At 43.9% G+C, this 14,908-nt stretch overlaps 1 protein-coding gene across 1 annotated transcript in view; it reads right to left on the minus strand.

The window, feature by feature from the left end:
- LOC142296999 (cytochrome P450 2K1-like) overlaps positions 1-14,908 on the minus strand; it is a 72,047-nt gene that overhangs the window by 41,260 nt on the left and 15,879 nt on the right. Inside the window, exon 4 of the mRNA XM_075341205.1 lies at positions 5,164-5,313. Within this exon, the coding sequence (XP_075197320.1) occupies positions 5,164-5,313 (150 nt within the window). The remainder of the gene's footprint in view (positions 1-5,163; positions 5,314-14,908) is intronic.

Below are 14,908 nucleotides of genomic sequence, written 5' to 3' on the forward strand. Positions count from 1 at the left end.
CCTGGTGGCTCGAGCGGTGGGCCGGATCCCGGGGTGTCTCGAGCGACACTCCTCGCCCGTGAGTGAAAGGGGGTATTTGTTGGGTATGGGGATTGTTATAGTTCGTGACGCCACCCACGGTTGTGGTGATTGCACCACCGCTGCTCAGTATGGGGGTCCCGGGGATGGTGATGCGGAGCAGCCAGGTGTTGTGTTGCCCCTCCGTGGGTAGGGGCTGGTGATCCCGGGGCCCGGTGATGAGATGTGAAGTGTAGGGCCTGGAGGGCGCAGGGACGCGGGGGCAGCGCTGTGCTTTGCGGCACTATGGTACTCACTCAGCCTGACACACGGACACAGTTTGTACGGTAAACCAACGGCTGGTAGGACGGTCCCACAGACGGCTGCACCTGCACTCCCGGTAGGTGACGGTGATGTCCCTCTTCCTTGCACCTGTGTTGACTGATGGTAGCGGTGGATTCCCTCCGGTTACCCGCTCCCCGGCTGCAATCTGGGCCGGAGGAGCTCTACACTTTGCCCGCAGGCGCTGGCCCTGAGAAACTTGTGCCGTGGCGGTGGCGGTGTCTCTCCAATACGGGTTGGGCTGTTGCCTTCAATCGGGACTTGGTTGTTGGGGGATCTGCGTCCCCGTCACTGACGGATTTGGCAAATCTGGCGACTCCTAGCCTTGCCGGGGTCCGAGAGGCCCCTGCCCTGGTGCTGACTGTCCTTCGGAACACTGCTCCAGACCACCGGGCACACAGCCAAAGGGGTCCTTCCAGGAACTTCCAAACGGTCCCCCTCCAGACAGTCACCGCCGTTGCTGACCTTGCTGTTCTGGCCCTCACAAAGCTGGACCCTTCAGGCTGTCTTTCTCTTTTGTCACTCCACTTCTTGCTTTCCTCCTTTTCCACTTTTCTTTCCTTCACTTTCACTTCTTTGTTGTTTACTCTAGCCCTGCCTGGGCTTCACTTGTTGACACAACCTCGCCCTGGGCTAAACTGCCTGGTTTCTTCCTGCCTCCAGAGTTGTGAGCTACTCGGTGGGCGGAGCCAACCGCCTGGCCCACCCCCTGGTGTGCATCATCAGACTCTGGAGGAAGGCAACAAGGATTTGTGGTTAGCTGTGATGTGCCTACCTGGAGTGTGGGGTGTGGTGGTGTGTGACCTGTGTCCCCTGGCTTGCCCAGGGCGACACATGGGCCCTTAGGGGGGCTTTACACGTTGCAACATCGCTACCAATATATCGTCGGGGTCATGTCGTTAGTGACACACATCCGGCGCCGGTAGCGACATCGCAATGTGTAAATCCTAGGTGCGACGATGAACAAGCGCAGAAGCGTACAATATCGCTGATCTGTGTAACGTCGTTCATTTCTATAATATCGTTACTGCTGCAGGTACGATGTTGTTTGTCATTCCTGCAGCTCCACATATCGCTGTGTGTAAACCCGCAGGAGCGACAAACATCTCCTTAACTGCGTTCCGACGGCAATGCGGAAGGAAGGAGGTGGGTGGGATGTTACATCCTGCTCATTTCCGCCCCTCCGCTTCTATTGGACAGCCGCTTAGTGACGTCACTGTGACGCCGAACGCACCTCCCCCTTGAAGGAGGGATTGTTCGGAGGTCACAGCGACGTCGCCGAGCAGGTATGTTCGTGTGAAGCTGCCGTAGCGATAATGTTTGCTACGGCAGCAATCACCACATATCGCATGTGCGACGGGGGCAAAGGCTGTCGCGCTGGACATCGCTAGCAATTGCTAGAGATGTCGCAACGTGTAAAGTACCTCTTAGTTTGGAAGCAATGTGGAGTCCATTATACTATTTGGAGGGCTATGTGGAGGTGTGTACCATTTTATTGTTTGGAGGACTTTGTGGTGGTGGGTGACATTATAATGCTTGGAGGGCAATACGAGAGCCTTTACACTGTTTGAAGGGCTTGTGGGGCCATTAAACAATTTGCAGGGTTGTGTGGGGGTCATTATACTGTTTGAAAGGCTATGTTGGGGGAATTATTCATTGTGCAATGTTATGTGTGGGCCCTTAAACAGTTTTACGGCACTATGTGGTAGCCCATATATAGTCCCATTCATCGTTATTGGCACCCATGAAGTTTAGGCACATAATGTGGAATAACTCCTGAAAAAATGAATGAAGTGAAACAGCATTTTTGTATAGAATGCTCGTGTTAAATACAAAAGAGCAAATGATAAATAATAATTTAAAATAAAAAAACAATGGAGGAAAAAATAGAAAAACATAAGCCTTGCTGTGACCCTGGTATTGGTCCCTTTACAATAAATTAATATGGAAAAATATTTTGACTCTCCTGTGGTAAATCACAAAGGAGAATTGATAAATAAATTGTCGGTGACCATGGGACATGAATTAGCCAATGAATGTTGACTTTAGAGTTTTAAAAAGCCACATGGTAGGCCCTTTTCCTTTGTCACAATGGTGAAGACAAAGGAGGTGTCTGAGGACATCAGAACTGCTATTATTAGCAAACACAAGACTTCCAAAGGGTATAAGGCCATCTCCACAGACATTGGTATCCCAGTTTCAAAAGTGCACAATGTTATTAAGAAGTTTGCCAAACATGGGACCATCAAGAACCTCCCCGGACGAAGGGGAAAGAGGAAAATTGACGAGAGATGTCTTCAAAGGTTGGTGTGAATAGTGTAAAAAATACCATATTAAACATTGAAAGACCTGTAGGCCAACCTGGAACAGTCTGAGGTCATGGTGTCAACAAGTATCATAAAGTATCATACACCGTACACTAAAACGAGCAGAGATTCAATGACAAAAAAACAAAGGAACAAACCATTGCTGAAGAAAAGACATAAAAAGCAATGACTGATCTTTGCTAAAGAGTACCTTGACAAACCACAATCCTTCTGGGAAAATCTTCTGTGGACAGATGAAAGAAAAATAGACTTTTTTTGCAATGCAAAGCAAGTTTGTATACAGATGACATAATGAAGCTTATAAGGAAAAGAACACCCTACCAACAGTTAAGCATGGTGGAGGATCCATAATGCTGCAGAGTTTTTTTGCTGCGTCTGGTACTGGAGGACTTGCCTGTATCACAGGAATCATGAAATCAGAGAATTATCATCAATTTTAGAACAAAATGTCCTACCCAGTGTAAGAAAACTTAGTTTGAGTTGAAGATCATGGGTCTTCAAGCAAGACAATGACCCAAAATACACATCAAAAAGTACACAGAAATGATTGAAAAAGAAAATATGAACTATTTTAAAATTGCCAACAATGAGCCCTGACCTAAATCCCATAGACAATCTTTTGAGTGAGATGAAATCTGCCATTGAGAAAACGAACCCCACAATCATTCAATAGCTTGAACAAACTGGAAAGGGAGAGTGGGAGAAAATACCAGCGGAGAAGTGCGAGAAGCTTATAGATGGCTACAAGAAAAGTTGGGAAGCCGTCATCAATGCCAAAGGGAGTACAACCAGGTCTTAATTAGGGCTGCCTTTATTGCTTCACATGCTGTTTATTTGGATTCTTGACAAACAATGTTTTATTGTTGTATTACTTTGGATTATTAATTATAAAGCCCTAAGTATGTAACTTTGGTACATTTCCATTTATTTCTGAAGCTATTGTACAATCTATGAAAAAAATAAAGGGGTGCCAATAATGGTGAGCAGCACTGTAGCTTGCAGGGCTATGTGTGGGCTCTTATACAGTTTTTAAGGCTAGATATGGGCCAGTTTGCAGGGCTGTCTGGGGTCCATTATACTATTTGCAGGGCTATGTGATGACCATTATACTATTTGGAGCGCCAGTGGGGCCATTATACTGTGAGCCGGCCATTATAAAATGTGGAGAGTTGTGTTGGGGCTTCCATATTGTGTGAAAAACTTTGTGGGGATCATTATACGGGATGGATGGTTGAATTGGGGCCATCATACTGTGCTGGTATCACTGTGGGGGTATCCTACTTTGTGGGAGGAGAGGGGTACTATGGGGTCATCATACTGTGTGTTTGTGTGTGTGTGTGTGTGTGTGTGCACAGTTTACTGTTTAAGAATTCACTGCTGGGGTATCATGCCGTGTTTTGGGGCCCTTTTGTTGGTGTCATAGTTTATAGAAGCCATGGAAGAGGTATCTTTATACGTTGGAACATTAAAGGCTGCTTTACACGCAGCGACATCGCTAGCGATGTCGCTGGTGAAAGCACCTACCCCCGTCGGTTGTGTGTCACCGGCAAATCGCTGCCCGTGCCACACAACATCGCTAGGACCCGTCACGCGGACTTACCTGCCTAGTAACGTTGCTGTGGCCGGCGAACCGCCCCCTTTACAAGGGGGCGGTTCGTGCGGCATCACAGAGACGTCACACGGCAGCCGTCCAATAGAAGCGGAGGGGCGGAGAGCAGCTGAAAGAAAGTGCCGCCCACCTCATTGCCGGCAGGACGCATGTAAGGTGTTGTTCCTCGTACTTGGGGTGTCACACGTAGCGATTTGTGCTGCCTCAGGAACGGCGAACAACCTGCGTCCTGCAACAGCACCGATATTTGGGATTAGAACGACGTGTCAACGATCAACGATTAGGTGAGTAATTTTGATCGTTAGCGGTCGTTGGTACATTTCACACACAACGACGCCACTAACGAGGTCAGATGAGCGTCACGAATTCCGTGACCCCAACGACATCTTGTTAGCCATGTCGTTGCGTGTAAAGCCCCCTTAAGGGGATTGAATAGGAAGAAAAATACTTTACAGGCCAAATGTGTTTTAATAGTACGTGGGCTTCAGTGTGAATCCATATAGAACCAACAGATAGAGATATTTTCTTATTTTACAAGTGTCAATTACACTCATAGGCTACAAACGAGGTTGGATTGATCAACCAGAGGAGCAGAGGATCATATAGTGGTTGGAGACCAGCCGTAAGAGGAGATTTGGCAGAAAACAACCCTTTTGAAATTTGACTAGAGCAGATCTGATACTCTTGGGGGCTTTTTAGATTATTCAAGAATACTCATTATAAATATATACAATATATACGGTAGCTCTAACCAAGCAAATACAAGTCAAGGATGGATCTAAGCTGGAGCTCAGACCTTCAGAGTCATCCTAGTCCAACAAAAGCTTTAGTCATTCTAATTTTAAACTATGAGCACACAAATAAGGTATGATTGAAGCATTCACCAACCTTTGTAAGATCTGAACTTCTTTACCAAAAATTCACTTTCTTCAGCAATTTTGTTTTCGATGCCTTCTTTCCCCATTCCAAAATCTCGTAGTGTTGATAGAGTAAATCGTCTCATCATTTTCCAGTTATTATCGTAAGCAAAAATAACTCCTGGGGACATGTTACATAACGAGGGAGAATTAAGAAACATACAAGCTGACGACTAACATTTCCTTTTCACTAGCTAATTTATAGCACCCAATAGAGTCAAGAATCAAAAATTCTCTTTGAGTTGATGATCCATCTCCTCAGGATGAGATATGTTTGAAGAAATTCACACTGGATTTACTTGGTGTTTGTGGATTTTTAATTTGTATCTTCGTTGGAGTCAATAGTCTAGTTTCTTATTGTAAGATCAATTTTGAAACAAAAATGTGTTCTAGATCAGGAAAGTAAAGCAGGCTTTACACGCAACGACATTGCTAATGAGATGTCGTTGGGGGTCACGGAATTCGTGACGCACATGCGGCCTCGTTAGCGACGTCGTTGCGTGTGACACGTATGAGCGACCACTAACGATTCAAAATACTCACCTTATTGTTGATTGTTGTCTAGTCATTGTAATCCCGATTATCGTTGCTGTTGCAGGACGCAGGTTGTTCGTCGTTCCTGCGGCAGCACACATCGCTATGTGTGACACCTCAGGAATGAGGAACTTCACCTTAGCTGCATCCTTCGGCAACGAGGAAGGAGGTGGGTGGGATGTTCGTCCCGCTCATCTGCGCCCCTCCGCTTCTATTGGGCGGCTGCTTAGTGACGCCGCTGTGACGCCGAACAAACCGCCCCCCTTAGAAAGGAGGCAGTTCGCCAGCCACAGCGACGTCACTAGGCAGGTAAGTCCGTGTGACGGGTGCAAGCTATGTTGTGCCCGACGGGGGTGGGTGCTTTCACCAGCGACATCGTATGTGTAAAGCCTGCATAAAGCTTTGTTCACACTAGAAAAAGGATTTTTCTCAAGAAATTTCTTGAGAGCCTGAAAGATTACCACACTTGCAGTCAAAAACCGCACCAATACTGCACCGAAAACCGCATGCGTTTTTACCGTGGTTTGGGGCGTTTTGATGCAGATTTGATGCGGTTTTTCCGCAGGTTGGTCCCTGTGGTGTTTATTGCTATATCTGCAATAAATACAGCAGGTACCTGTGAAAAAAAGTGACATGCACATTCTTTTTCTCAATAAATTCTACAAAAAGAATGTTCTTGAGAAAAAAAACAGTGTGCGCACAGGTTTTATTGTTTTTCCATTGGTTTTGCTGGGGAATGTCTGCAGAAAGGTTACAACCATTTTCTCCAGAAATTTCTGCAACAAAACCGCAAAAAACCCGCAGTGTATGAAGAAGGCCTAGGGGCATTTTCGAAGAAATTAGGCATGAGGAGAAGACCCTAGAATATTGTATAGGAAGGAAGTCATTGTATTTTTTACCAGTGATATCAAACTGCAACTTAAAGGGAAGCATTAAAAAATTACCTATTGTTTAAATATTTTTTTACATGTATCTTTTAACACTAGAACTACTGAGGTAGTCATTTTGACTACTTTGCACCATGTATTTCTATATAGGTGTCACGAGTCCAGTAGTTCTAGTGTTAAACCCCTTCACAATATCCTCCTTACATACATGGTGTAAGTTGGAAGCTGGTGTATGGAGCCTCATACTTAGCAGGTTATAGGAAGGACTTGCCTCTTACAATAGCGGGTAAGGTGGACAACTGTCCAGGATTCTTAAACTGTGAAATCCCAATGTCAAATTCTGACACTGTGATTTAACATGAGCCAACATGGGCCACACCATTTTCAGCACCCATCGGCACTCCCGAGACATGATTGCGGGGTGGCTGATTGATAGCTATGACAGCAGGGAGTCTACTGAAGACCTCTGTGCTTGTCACAGCAGTGTTCCTTGTTCATGGCAATTATAGGTTATTGTGGCACCCTGTGCCTAGTCACCACAACTAATAGCTACTTGTGTATTTTAATCTGTATTACATGTATTGTTAGCTTAAGGCCTAAGCCACACGGCGAGAAAAACAGTGCGAGTGGAGTGCGATAAAACATCGCATTCCCCTCGGACAAATTCTAGCCTGTGTGTCAGCACACATGGGCGATTATTTTCTCAGCCCTAATCGGACCGAGGAAACAATCGCAGCATGCTGCGATTGAAAGCTGAGTCTCTTTCTCTTGCACTCATTCAAGTGAATGGGGCGAGAGAAAAATCGCACTGCACTCGCGGTACACCGGTGTACCGCTAATGCAGTGCGAGAATCGCAATAGCCGGCTACGCAGAAGAGAGGGAGAGAAATCCCTCCCTCCCCTCCTGAGTGCTGGCCCGCCCCCCGCAGCTGAGGTCCGCTCGCACGAATGGACCTCAGTTGCAAGGACACACTCATGACACTCGGCTCTGCTGTACTGCCAGCACGAGCCGAGTGTCATGCAAGGGGATCGCAGTAGTCCCCATGTAGCCCCAGCCTTAATGAGATACGGTTTTCTCTGCTGTTCTCTACAAACAAACATTTGACCATACTCCGTTACTGGGGCTGTTCCCTTGTGATTAAGGCGGGCTTTGCACGTTGCGACATCGCACGTGCTATGTCGGTGGGGTCAAATCGAAAGTGACGCACATCCGGCGTCACTTTCGACATCGTACTGTGTAAATGCTAGATGATACGATGAACGAGCGCAAAAACGTCGTTATCGTATCATCATTGCATTCACCGACATTTCCATAATGCTGGTGCAGCAACATGTACGATTTTGTTCCTCGTTCCTGTGGCAGCACACATCGCTGTGTGTGAACCCACAGGAGCGAGGAACATCTCCTACCTGCCGCCGGCGGCTCTACGGAAGGAAGGAGGTGGGCGGGATGTATACATCCTGCTCATCTCCGCCCCTCCGTCGCTATTGGTCGCCTGCCGTGTGACGTCGTTATGACGCCGCACGACCCTCCCCCTTAGGAAGGAGGCGGGTCGTCGGCCAGAGCGACGGTCGCAGGTCAGGTGAGTGCATGTGAAGCTGGCGTAGCGATAATTTTCGCTACGCCAGCTATCACAAGATATCGTACCTGCGACGGGGGCAGGGACTATTGCGTGCGACATCGCAGCATCGGCTTGCGATGTCGCAACGTGCAAAGCCCGCCTAAAACATAGCTTGAGTGTGAGCCCTAGAAAGAGATAGAGGAGGAGTTTTGGTCTGAGGTAAATTTAGTGAGTGGCAATCGCAGCCAGGGTGAATGTAAGAGAGGAGTGAACATGAAGACGATCCTGTCCTGATGTGACTGGTAAAACATCTGGAGGGGCCAGCTATACATTGTCAGGGTATCAGTCCGTAGGCCACCAGGACTTTCAAGGTCAGTGGCAAACTGAGAGACTGCTATTAGCTTTTTTAGAAAGAGCAGATCATTTCCTGGGAGCGCAGTGACACTTGAATCTGGAAAATTCTGGAAGAAATAGTGAGTTTTCCTTCAGGATTCAAGTCACCTGTCGCCGGAAGGGATTAAAGATCCAGTGTACTCATCCTGAAAATCCCAGGATTTCAAGATACCTATTCCCAGGTAGGGAAGTAGTAGCAGGAACAGTACACTACCACCACACAGCAGAGAGAGAAGCCAAACTATAATTAGGGCAAGAAGAACAACCATCATTGTCCTGCAGAGCCTCAGTAAAAGGTAAAAGCTCCTGTCCTGTCTCTGGCTGAATTTTTCCCTGCTGCGCCATTCCTACCTCAACATCCCAAGGAACCAGCCATATTTGGGGGGCCGAGAGGACAACCCTCTGGCACTGTGCATCACCAGCTCACTCCTGGCGACCTCCAACAGTGCTCGGCCATACCAAAGCCAAACATCCGAACTGGCGTCACAAACTCTTTATTTATTCATTTATTTTATTTTTTTTTTTTCTCTTCCTTTTTACTATTATTTTTTAACCCCATCACAAAAGCCTGTTGCTTGCACTCAATATGGCCACATTGCCACTTGGACCCACCACCATGACATCAGAGGTCTACCGGGGTCGGCACATTATAATCCCTAAAGGAACTATTAAAAACAGTGAAAAGTAAAAAAAAGTTTAAAAATAAAATGAAAATAAATGTATAAACCTTCAAATCACACCCCTTTTTCCCCAATAAAAATAAAGATAATAAAAAATAGAAAAATACATATATGATATTGTAGCATTCAAAAAGTTTGAGGTATTAATATAAAAATCATTTTCACAATCAATAAACCCTGTAAACAATTAAAAATTCAAGAATGATAAAATTACTTTTTTTGGTCACTGCAATACCACAGAAATGACCTAAGAAGCGACCAAAAAGTCTTATCTATACCAATGTGATGTGGATTAAAAAAAATATTGTCTCACCCCAGAAAAAATAAGGCACAAACGGCTCCATTGACAGAAAAATAAAAGCATTATGGGTCTCTGAAAATGGAGACCACTCTCTCATTTTTTTATTTTACTTTTTTGCAAACTTCAGATTTTTTTCACCATTAACCCCTTCAGCCCCGGGGCACTTTCCGTTTTTGCGTTTTTTGTTTTTTGCTCACCTTCTTCCGAGAGTCGTAACTTTTTTATTTTTCCGTCAATCTTGCCATATGAGGGACAATGGGGAAGGTGCAGCTGTGCTGGGGGAGAAAATGGTCAGACGGATGGAGGAGCTTTTAAACTAGGATGTGGGGGGAGGGAGGGTAGTGGAGCAAAAAAGGGGATAGATAGAGCAGATAGAGACAGTGAGATGGTAGGGGTCAATGAAGGATTAGGGGGGGATGGGACATGCAAGGAACGTAGGGAGGCTAGGAGTAATAAAGGTGTTAATAGGATTAAATGTCTACTGGCAAATGCAAGAAGTCTTGCAAACAAAATAAATGAATTGGAGACTCTTATGTCAACCATGGATTATGATGTGGTGGGCATTACGGAAACCTGGCTGGATGAAAGCCATGACTGGGTGACAAACATACAGGGTTATAGTACATTTAGGAGGGACAGGAAAGACAAAAAAGGTGGTGGGGTGTGTATATTTATCAAATCTAACCTAAAACCTGTGTTGAATGATGACATTGAGGGGAACAGCAACAATGTAGAGTCAGTATGGGTAAATGTACATGGGGAGGTGAATAATGGAAAAATGCTAATTGGAGTTTGCTATAAGCCTCCTAACATACCTGAACAAATAGAGGGTGAAATGCTGGAACAAATTGAAAAGGCAGCTAATAATAATAATCGGGTTCTTATTATGGGGGATTTCAACTATCCAGACATACAGTGGGACATAGAATCTTCTGGTTGTGCTAAAAGCTGTAAATTCTTATCTACCATTCAAGACCATTTCCTCTCTCAGATGGTAGGTGAACCGACCAGGGGAGATAATTTGCTAGATTTGGTCCTGTCAAATAGACCGGATACAATTTCAGATCTACAGGTCCGGGAGCACTTGGGCACCAGCGATCATAATATGGTAAGCTTCAACGTAATATTCAATAGAACATTTCAAAGGGGAAATGCTAAAACCTGGAATTTTAGGAAAGCTGATTTCAACAAATGAAGGGAAGAGCTTAAATGTGTAGATTGGGACAAAGCGAAATAAACTGTGGAAAGAAAAAGCGCAATAGGGTCTTACCCGGTATATAACCGGGAAAAAAATTAAAGGGAATGCACTCACCTTCAGTAGTTGTGACAGTCACAACTACTATAAAAGCTTATTTTGTAGAGATGAAGTCTGCTGCAGCCCCCGTGGTTGATAACAGAGAACAATAGAGAAGGGGTTTTATGCCGCGCTGTTCATCAGGAAGGAGGACAAAGAGATGGTCAATGTTCCTTTATTGTAGCTTGTTGTCTACGCGTTTCAGGAGCTCTGCTCCCTTCATCAGGACATACAGTACAAAAAAAACATATCTCAGAGATATGTTTTTTTTGTACTGTATGTCCTGATGAAGGGAGCAGAGCTCCTGAAACGCGTAGACAACAAGCTACAATAAAGGAACATTGACCATCTCTTTGTCCTCCTTCCTGATGAACAGCGCGGCATAAAACCCCTTCTCTATTGTTCTCTGTAGATTGGGACAAAGTCATGGTAACTGGGGATACTGAACATAAATGGGGAAAGTTTAAGGATATATTGCTAGAGTCCTGTAAAAAACGTATACCCTCTGGTAATAAAACGTCCCGGAATAAAAAGAAACCACTATGGATAAATAAGACTGTACAAAGTATAATAAAACAAAAACAAAGGGCGTTTAAAATCTTGAAGGCTGAGAATACAGAAATAGCATTGCAGGAGTATAAAGATATCAATAGGCAATGCAAAAAAGAAATCAAACAAGCAAAACTAGCTACTGAAACAAAAATTGCCAATGACATTAAAATAAATCCCAAAATCTTTTATAAATACATTAATGCCAAAAGGAAAACAAAGGATAGTATTGGCCCCTTAAAATATAATAACAAGTTAGTTATAGAGGACAAACAAAAGACTGAGATATTAAATAGGCATTTCTCATCTGTGTTCACCAAGGAACTGACTGTACCAGGCATCATTCAACAAGTGAAAAATCAAAGTTCACCACCATAATTAATTTAACACAAGAAGAAGTACGCCTACGTCTGAGTAAATTAAACATTGACAAATTCCCAGGGCCAGATGGCATTCATCCACGAATATTGAGGGAATTGAGCTCCGTAATTGACAGACCTCTGTATCTCATCTTTTTAGACTCGCTTGTAACAGGGTTGGTGCCTCAGGATTGGAGGATTGCTGATGTGGTACCGATATTTAAGAAAGGTAAGAGGGTAGATCCAGGCAACTACCGTCCCGTAAGCCTGACATCAGTAGTATGCAAAGTTTTTGACGGCATTTTAAGGGATGACATGCAAAAATATGTTGCAGAAAATAATATAATAACTGACAGACAGCATGGATTCATGAAAGATAAGTCGTGTCTAACCAACCTGTTGGGGTTCTATGAGGGGGTAAGTGCAAACCTGGATATTGGCAATGCAGCTGATGTGATTTATTTGGACTTTGCAAAGGCATTTGATACTGTACCACATAATAGGCTTATACTAAAGCTCCAGAAGCAAGGACTGGGGGAAACTATATGCAACTGGGTAAGGAATTGGCTAAAAGATAGGAAACAAAGAGTAGTCATAAATGGAACATTCTCTAAATGGGCCATAGTCAGTAGTGGGGACCGCAGGGATCTGTGCTAGGACCAATTCTTTTTAATCTCTTTATTAATGACCTTGTGGATGGGATTGATAGTAAAGTGTCAGTCTTTGCTGATGACACCAAACTATGTAGGATATTAAAAACTGACCTTGATAGTACAATATTACAAAAAGATCTGGATAAGATGTCAGAATGGGCAGATACTTGGCAAATGAGATTTAATGTTGATAAATGTAAAGTAATGCACCTAGGATGGAGTAATCCTATAGCTGCGTATACATTAAATGGAAGTAAACTCGGGACTACAGAACAGGAGAAGGACTTGGGTATTCTCATTACAAATAAGCTGAGTAGCAGCACTCAATGTCAAGCAGCAGCTGCAAAAGCAAACAAGATTCTAGGGTGTATAAAAAGAGAGATTAGATCCCGTGATCCCAACGTATTGTTACCCCTCTATAAATCACTTGTAAGGCCACATCTGGAATATGGGATCCAATTTTGGACTCCACATTTTATAAAGGACATTCAGAAGTTAGAGTCAGTTCAAAGGCAGGCAACTAGACTACTACAAGGAATGGAGGCCGCCCATATTATGACAGGTTGAAAAAGTTAGATATGTTTAGCTTAGAAAAAAGACGTCTCAGAGGAGATCTCATTTATATGTATAAATATATGTGTGGTCAATATAAAGGACTGGCACATGACTTATTTCTTCCGTAGACAATACTAAGAACCAGGGGGCACTCACTGCGAGTGGAAGAAAAGCGATTCCGACAGCTAAATAGGAAAGGGTTCTTTACAGTTAGAGCAGTCAGACTGTGGAATGCCGACCACAAGAGGTAGTAATGGCAGATACTATAACAGCTTTCAAAAAAGGGCTGGATGATTTCCTCAGTACACACAACATTGTTGGTTATAAATGACTTAGTGACCAAATGTAGAACTGGTGGAGGAAGGTGGAACTAGATGGACCTAGGTCTTTTTTCAACCTTAGTAACTATGTAACTATGTAAGTTGTACTTTTAAATGAAACCATAAGTTTTACCATATAGTATACTGGAAAAGAGCAAAAAAATTCCAAGTGTGGAAAAACTGCAAAAAAAGTGTGATGGCACAATAGTTTTTTAAATGTTTTATTCACGATGTTCACTATATGGTAAAACTGATGTGTGAGTGTGATGCCTGAGGTCGGTGCGTGTTTGTAGACACCAAACATGTATAGGTTTACTTGTATCTAAGGGGTTAAAAAAAATTCACAAGCTTGTCCAATAAAAGTGGCGCACGTTTTGCGCCATATTCCGAAACACGTAGTGTTCTCATTTTTCTGGATCTATGGCTCAGTGATGGCTTATTTTTTGCGTCTCGAGATGTTGTTTCTAATGGTACCATTTTTGCGCAGATGCTACGTTTTGATCGCCTGTTATTGTATTTTGCGTAACACTTGCGGCGACCAAAAACGTAATTTTGGCATTTGGAATTTTTTTTGCGACTACACCGTTTACCAATCAGATTAATTGATTTTATATTTTTATAGATCGGGCATTTCTGAACGCGGCGATACCAAATATGTGTATATTTATTTATTTTTTAACCCTTTAATTTTCAATGGGGGGAAAGGGGGGTGATTTGAACTTTTAGGTTTTTTTTTTTATTTTTTAAAACTTTTTTTAATTTTATCTATCTGCTGATCACAGTTATACAGCTGTAAACAGCAGATTCAGTCACTTCCTGATTTTCTCTGCTCTCGGCCGAGGGAAAACGAAAGTGAAACTTCATAGCTGCAGGCGTCATCACATGACCCTGTGCTACGATGGCAACCACCGAAAGTCACGTGATCACGCACGTGACTTCCGGTGGGGGCGGCATAAGTAAAAATCATGGCCGCGCGCACATAGATCTTGCTGCCAGACTTTGGCAGCGAGATTTAAGGGGTTAAATGTTGTGTGTGGAAGCGATTCCACTCGCAACATGCAGGCACACATGTCAGCTGTTGAAAACAGCTGATATGTGTGCCGACTGCTGCCGCCTGCCCGCGGCAGGGGGCGGAGCTTAACAGGACATGCTCCGTGACGGATATATCCGTCCATGGTCGTGAAGGGGTTAAAATAATTTAATAAACTGGAAAATATATATATATATTTTTTCCTATCTTCCTAATCATGCTTCAGATGGCACACGATAAAGACATCTGCATGCACCAACAGCCCCATTGTATGTACAGTTGAAACCAGAAGTTTACATACACTATCTAAAAAGACACATCTGCAGTACTGTGCCTTTTAAAAATATGGGACAGCCCATATGATGATGTCATGTCTTTGGAAGCATCTGATAGGTTTATTGTCAACATCTGAGTTGATTAGAAACACATTTGTGGATGTTTTTTTTAATGCACACCTGAAACACACTGCTTCTTTGTGTAGCATCATGGGAAAGTCAAAAGAAATCAGCCAACATATCAGGAAGAGAATTGTGGACTTGCACAAGTCTGGTTCATCCTTGGATGCAATTTCCAGATATCTGAAGGTGCCTCGCCCATCT

This window comes from Anomaloglossus baeobatrachus, chromosome 3, assembly GCF_048569485.1.
Source record: "Anomaloglossus baeobatrachus isolate aAnoBae1 chromosome 3, aAnoBae1.hap1, whole genome shotgun sequence".
Classification (NCBI taxonomy): Eukaryota; Metazoa; Chordata; class Amphibia; order Anura; family Aromobatidae; genus Anomaloglossus; species Anomaloglossus baeobatrachus.